Source organism: Podarcis cretensis, assembly GCF_951804945.1.
Source record: "Podarcis cretensis genome assembly, chromosome: 2".
NCBI lineage: Eukaryota > Metazoa > Chordata > Lepidosauria > Squamata > Lacertidae > Podarcis > Podarcis cretensis.
In genome coordinates, this window is record NC_137171.1 from 118,209,817 (window position 1) to 118,216,945 (window position 7,129).

The 7,129-nt window shown below is 49.4% G+C and overlaps 1 protein-coding gene across 2 annotated transcripts; it reads left to right on the forward strand.

The window, feature by feature from the left end:
* LOC307208538 (uncharacterized protein) lies at window positions 1-6,778 on the forward strand. Of its 2 annotated transcripts, none has more exons than XM_079963211.1 (4): window positions 1-200; window positions 2,055-3,012; window positions 4,349-4,475; window positions 5,739-6,778. In XM_079963211.1, the coding sequence occupies exons 2-4, from the start codon at window positions 2,230-2,232 to the stop codon at window positions 6,581-6,583; spliced, it is 1,755 nt and encodes a 584-aa protein (XP_079819337.1). In that variant the 5' UTR covers window positions 1-200; window positions 2,055-2,229; the 3' UTR covers window positions 6,584-6,778. The 2 variants fall into 2 exon arrangements, with proteins under 2 accessions (XP_079819337.1, XP_079819336.1); XM_079963210.1 differs by having other exon boundaries at window positions 1-196; window positions 2,048-3,012.
* Window positions 6,779-7,129: the final 351 nt, after the last annotated feature.

Below are 7,129 nucleotides of genomic sequence, written 5' to 3' on the forward strand. Positions count from 1 at the left end.
AATAGTCACCCAGGCAGTTCTCTGCTTCCTAGAGAGGCCAGGAAAGGCAGGAGGCTGCAAGGGAAGATCTTCTTTCCTCTTCCCTTCAATGCCCTGGCGAGGAATCCTTTCCTGTGTTTTGCCACAGAGGAAAACCAGAGCCTTGGCAGGACATTGCCAGGAGCGTTTGCAGGGCAGCAGCTGCTGCAAGGAGCTGGTGAGTTGGAGGAAGGAGAATGGGGGGATCTTTGTGGGGGGCGGGGAGGAGGTTTCACTGGGGTTGGAGAGGAAAAGAAACAGCTGGAGGGAAAGGGATTACTTTTTGCTCCGTGGAAAGAGAGAGGGGCATTCTCCCCAAATGTGCCCGGAAAGAGAAAATTGTATTTACTGGCACATTGGTGCTGCGCTGTTGGTTTTGAGCTGCTTTCATTGGCATAACAGGGTGGTGTGCAGTTCTGTCATAAGGCAGAAAGGCAAATGGTCAAATATTTTGGCAGGCGGACAAAACCAATCTGATCAATAAAAAAAATGTTTGTATGCCGCTAAAAAATATCAAAGTGGTTTACAACAAAGGAGTGCACAGAAACACACACTAAAGAAACATGTAAAAATGAAAACCCAAGATTACCCACTAACTATTTATAGTAGCCTGCATAAGTCTGGCAGCATGGGAAAGTTCGCAGCAGACTTTTAAAGATTAAAGAGAAGGCAGCCATTGGGTCTCTATTGAGCCTTCCACAGGATTGGGCCAATGACCCTAAAGGCTCCCGTTTCTTGCTGCTCTCAGTTCAGCCTGGATGTGATCCCTCTGATCTGAGCCAGGATATAAGGCTTCAGGTGGCCCCTACATATTTTGATCCCCCTTTCTTCTTCCTTCTCTCTTTGTAGAAACTTATTTTGCTGGCTGTAATCATATTTTGATCATCCTATTCCACCCTGGGCTCCTTTGGGGGAAGGGAAGAGTATGTATTGAATAAATGAATAAATATTCCCCTGGAAGGGTCTTGAATACTTCTCCCTTAAAAGGGGAAAGCTAGAAACCTGGAGAGTATTTTATTACTATCATTATTGTTTCTTTGTGTTCTCCAGGTGTTTCAGGCTACAACTCCCATCGGCCTCAGCCAGTGCAGGATGGCACTGATGGGAGTTGTAGTCCAAAACGAAATGTCAGGAGGGCGCTGGAGAAGGCTGATGTACCGTATATAAAGCTCTACATCTAGGGCAAGGGTAGAAATTTGGTTCACAAATTTTTATTATTAGTTACATTTGCATACCATAGATCTCAGGGAGATCCATAGATCTCAGGGAGGTTCACAGCATTGAAATACAGTACAAGATAAAAACACAAATGCATAATGAAAACAAGAACAAAGCAAACCAATAACCCCCCAGCCCACCTAATTTACACTTTCTGGAAATAATATGTAACCAAAATACAGGGATCCTTCAAAATGTGCACTTATCCGAAATTTACAGTGCCATTCCCCAGCCAACAGGAAACTGTGTATATTTGTGAGAATATAGAATATAGCAAAAATGTGTTCTGTTTGTGAAAGTCGCTTGCCAAAATGTACATATTAGGCAAAAATGCATAGAAAGAGGTTTATTTTAGGTCAAATGGGCACTAACAAAGTTTCATAAGGAACGTTTTTTTAAAAGGAAATTGCCAAATAATTCCCTTTCCGGCATGACAATGTATGCCAAAATATTGTCATGCTTTCTCATCAGGCAAGAAACAAAGAGGTGTGAAGCTTGAAATGGGAAGAGGGCGCAGAGCATGCTGCCTCACATCTTGCAACATGAGTGGCAGTGGCCTGAACCCATGAAAAAGGTGGCAAAATTGCAATGAGAAACACCACTAGGTTGAGGGGGGTGCAAACAGATTTATTTGGGAATCAAATGACACGGAAACGAGTGCTAAACGATGCCATTGCATTGCAGCTCAAATATTATGCGCAAAATAACAGGAGAAATGGAATAAACTGCAGTGAGGAGCCAAAAGCAGTCTGCTCCAAAAGTAACAGCACTTTAACAGTTCTTTCTCCTTCTCTCGGTTTTCTTCTTTCAGGGAGAAGGCCCAGTCGCCAGTCGAGAGGGCCCCCAACTTCTCTTTCGGTACCAGTTTGGCAAAAAGAGACTCCGATTCTCATGTTTGAATGCTTAGCCATCTGCCCCGGCACAATGTTTCCCTCGGACGTGTGCTAAGCCCTGTGAGTTTGAGAGCCACGGCTGAGGGAAGGCCAGGACAAAATGGCCGCTGAGGAAGGAAGCGCCTCACCATCCCTGAGCCTGCAGTTCCGGGTTGCGCTCGGACAGCACGGCGGGATAAAAACAGAGGCTCAGGACCCGGCTGACGCCGACGCTCACGATATCCAGATGGTGTGCGTCGGCGAGCCTCATGGGTGGACTGCCGCAACCCATGTCAAGCCGGAACTGGAGGAAGTGCATTGGGAAACCCGAGAAAACGAGGTGTTCTTGAAGGCGAGGCCACCCCCTCGCTCAGGGTGGGGAAGCCTGCCGCCGTGTCAGGAGGCCCTGCCTTGGGACGGGGTCAAAGTGTTGCCCGCCTCCTTCGAGGGAGCGCTCACGACGTGCAAATGGCTGGCCAGAGAGTGGGGGTCTCGACAGAGGACACCCGCCTCCGAAATGGAAGGGCAGCAAGCGACTGGCACGCCAAACGGTGCCAGAGCGAGGAGGGGCAGCAGGAAAGGGAAGGCCGCTGTTCTTCTGAGCGGTGCGGTCGGGGCAGAGGCCCAGCGCCAGCAGTTCAGGCGCTTCTGCTACCAAGAGGCTGAAGGTCTGCACAATGCCTATGGCCAACTCCGGAGCCTGTGCCATCGGTGGCTGAAGCCGGAGAAGCACTCGAAGGAGCAGATTTTGGAGCTGGTAATCTTGGAACAGTTCCTGGCTGTCCTGCCTCCGGAGATGCAGAGCTGGGTCAGGGAACAGGAGCCTGAGACCTGCGCCCACGTGATCGCCCTGGCTGAGGATTTCCTGCTAAGGCAACAAGAGGCAGAACAATTGGGGCAGGAGGTGACTGGGGCAGTGGCCGGCCTGAAGTTTGGGAGGTTCACGTGGGAATTTGCTAGATTAGGTGGGGGCCGAGTGCCTGGATCTGTTGATAAACCAGAGTTTAACCTGAGTGGGTGGGACAAAGGGGGGAGAGGGAGTGAACTGGAAGTGTGGTATAGTGTGTAGAGGAGTGTGGTGTAGTGGTTGGACTCTGACCACATCCACAGTACACACTGTAGAATCCTAGAATGGTAGAGTTCGAAGGGACCACGAAGGCCATCTGTTTCCACCGCCTGCAATGCAGGAATCCTTTGCCTAACCTGGGGCTCAAACCCAGACCCGGAGGTTAAAAGTCTCATGCTGTACATTCAAAGCACATTCATCACACTTTTTGCAGTCATGGCTTCCCCCCAAAGATTCCTGGGAGCTGTAGTTTTGCCTCTCACAGAGGTATAATGCCATCCAAGCTCTGCTTAAAAACCTCCAATGAAAGTCCTTCCTGATGTTTAGTCAGAATCTCCTTTCTTTTAACTTGAATTGATTGGTTCATTGTGGTGCCCAGAACTGGACACAGTGTTCCAGGTGTGCTCTGACAAAGGCAGAATGTTGTTGTTGTTTAGTCGTGTCCGACTCTTCATGACCCCCTGGACCAGAGCACGCCAGGCACTCCTGTCTTCCACTGCCTCCTGCAGTTTGGTCGAACTCATCCTGGTAGCTTCAAGAACACTGTCCAACCATCTCGTCCTCTGTCGTCCCCTTCTCCTTGTGCCCTCCATCTTTCCCAACATCAGGGTCTTTTCCAGGGAGTCTTCTCTTCTCATGAGGTGGCCAAAATATTGGAGCCTCGGCTTCAGGATCTGTCCTTCCAGTGAGCACTCAGGGCTGATTTCCTTCAGAATGGAGAGGTTTGATCTTCTTGCAGTCCATGGGACTCTCAAGGGTCTCCTCCAGCACCATAATTCAAAAGCATCAATTCTTCGGCGCTCAGCTTTCTTTATGGTCCAGCTCTCACTTCCATACATCACTACTGGGAAAACCATAGCTTTGACTATATGGGCCTTTGTTGGCAAGGTGATGTCTCTACTTTTTAAGATGCTGTCTAGGTTTGTCATTGAAAGGCAGAATAGAGCCATCCTATTACTTCCCTTGATCTGGACACTAGACTTCTGTTGGTGCAGCCTAGAATAGCATTAGCTTGTTTTTTGCTGCTCCATCACAAACATTCCATCGCAATTTAACTTTATGAAATGACGCATTTCTTAACAAAAATTGGAGGAAATTTCCTCCCACCCTGCTGCCTCTAGTGGATCCTTTCCCTGTCCCAGCTCTGACAGAAACCTTTCCGCTCTTCTTACAGGAGCTGGGACCCTTTGTGGAGGTGATGGTGAATTCTCCCGAGAGAGAGCAAGTTCCATCGGATGCTTGGCAGAGACCGCTCTTCAAGGAGATCAAGCAGAAGGGTGACAGAGATGCAGAAACACTCGGTATGGAGTCACTTAACTTGCAGGAGGGGGAGGGGGGAGGGGGGGAGCTAAAAAATATACCTGAAGGAGTGTCACCACCCCCATCGCTCAGCCCAGACACTGAGGTCCAGCTCCGAGGGCATTCTGGCGATTCCCTCACTGTGAGAAGTGAGGTTACAGGGAACCAGGCAGAGGGCCTTCTCGGTAGTGGCGCCTGCCCTGTGGAATGCCCTTCCACCAGATGTCAAGGAAATAAACAACTATCTGACTTTTAGAAGACATCTGAAGGCAGCCCTGTTTAGGGAAATTTTTAATGTTTGATGTTTTATTGTCTTTTTTATATTCTGTTGGGAGCTGAGGGAAACCCAGCCAGATGGGAAGGATATAAATAAATTATTATTATTATTATTATTATTATTATTATTATTATTATTAACACTCTGATGGTGTTTCCTGCTTGGCAGGGGGTTGGACTCGATGGCCCTTGTGGTCTCTTCCAACTCTATGATTCTATGATTCTATGATTATTATTATTATTATTAAGCTTGTAAGCGAAAAGTAGGCCACACCACTAATTCAAAGTATTTGTCATGGCTTCCGCCAAGGAATCCTGGGAACTGTAGTTTGTTAAAGGTGCCAAGAGTTGTTAAGACACACACACACACACACACACACACACACACACACACACACAACCAACGACACGGCCTTATTCCCCTCACAGAGCTACAGTTTAACAATGGTTTAACAGTCAATCAATCCCTCTTCCACGGGAACTCTGGGAACTGTAGCTATGAGAGGGGAATAGGACACCTCCTAGTAGCTCTCAGCGCCCTTAACCACCTACATTTCCCAGGATTCCTTGGGGGAAGCCGTTATAGTTGCACCTTGGTTCTTGAACAGAATCCCTTCTGAAAACATTGGAAAACCAAGGCACAGCTTCCGATTGGCTTCAGGAGCCTCCTGCACTCAATCAGAAGCCGTGTTGGATGTTTAGCTTCCAAAAAACATTCGCAAACTGAAACACTCACTTCCAGTTTTGTGGTGTTTGGGAGCCAAAATGTTTGAGTCACAAGGCGTTCTAGAACCAAGGTACGACTGTACTGTTTAATGTGGTATCGTACTGCTTTGAACGTATAAGGCAGGAAGAAGTGACGTTAGATGGGAAACCGCTTCAGTTTTTGAATTATTCTTAAGTGGCATCTAAATCTTATTAAATAAAACTAAAAATGATTTGGCCGGGGTGGGTGGGTGTCGATGACTCAACCATGTCTTTTCCTTCAGACAGCCGTACAACGTCCCAGGAAGAGGAAGAGGTTGGTCAGCAAAGAGATTCGGAGTTAGTGGAAGCACGCAGGGTGTTCCTGGGCAAATCCGCCAGCCGCCTCACGCTGAGGTGCGAGAGCTTTGAGGAAGCTTGCGGATCGGAGCGGCAGCAGGAGTGGCTTCCCGCGGTGACATGGGAGGAGCCGTCCCACCGGTCGGAAGCCGACGGGCCTGTTCCCGAGGCGGCGCTCCATGGCGTGGTGGTCAAGTACCTTTGCCCTGAGTGCGGCCGGAACTTCCAGCACAAATCGACCTTAATCCGCCACCAGAAGATGCACACAGGCGAGAAGCCCCACGTCTGCCTGGAGTGCGGGAAGAGCTTCCGCCGCAGGGACAAGCTGATCCGCCACCAGAGGATCCACACAGGGCAGAAGCCCCACGAGTGCGTCGAGTGTGGGAAGAGCTTCCGCGAGAGGGGGAAGCTCACCAACCACCAGAGGATCCATACCGGCGAGAAGCCCTACGCCTGCCCGGCCTGCAAGAAGACGTACCGCTGGAAGGAGGAGTTTGTGAAGCACCTGAGGATCCACACGGGCGAGAGGCCCTACGGGTGCGTGCTCTGCGGCAAGGCCTTCATCAGCAAGGCCCACCTGGTCTCCCACCACCGCAGCCACACCGGGGAGAAGCCGTACGAGTGCACCGAGTGCGACCGGCGGTTCTGCAGCAAGCAAAGCCTGGCCAAGCACCAACGGGTCCACGCGGAAGAGAACGCCTACGAGTGCCAGGATTGCGGGAAGGTCTTCCGCTATGTGTCGAACTTCGCCAAACACCAGAGACTCCACACGAGCGACAGGATCCTCTAGGGAGGAATAATTATAATAATTTAATTTTTGTACCCTGACCAGGTTGCCTCAGCCACTCTGGGCAGCTTCCCACAGAATACAGTGGTACCTTGGGTTACAGACGCTTCAGGTTACAGACTCCGCTAACCCAGAAATAGTACCTCGGGTTAAGAACTTTGCTTCAGGATGAGAACAGAAATTGTGTTTGCAGCAGGAGGCCCCATTAGCTAAAGTGGTACCTCAGGTTAAGAACGGACCTCCAGAATGAATTAAGTTCTTAACCAGAGGTACCACTGTATACTAAAACACAACAGACCGTCGTCGCACATTAAGAGCTTTCCAATGCAGGGCTGCCTTCAGATCTCTATGGAAAGTCGTATAATTATCTCATTGGCATCTGAGGGCAGGATACATGAGTGTAACCAGGATTTGTGTGGGGGGGGGGGAGGGCAAACACGCGGCTGTCATCCTCCTCTGTCTGGTTCTGTCCAACAGATTCGGAATGAAACGTCTCAACAACCGTTCTTTTAAATTACTTTCTTTTGACCCTAAGTGCTCGGGAAAAAT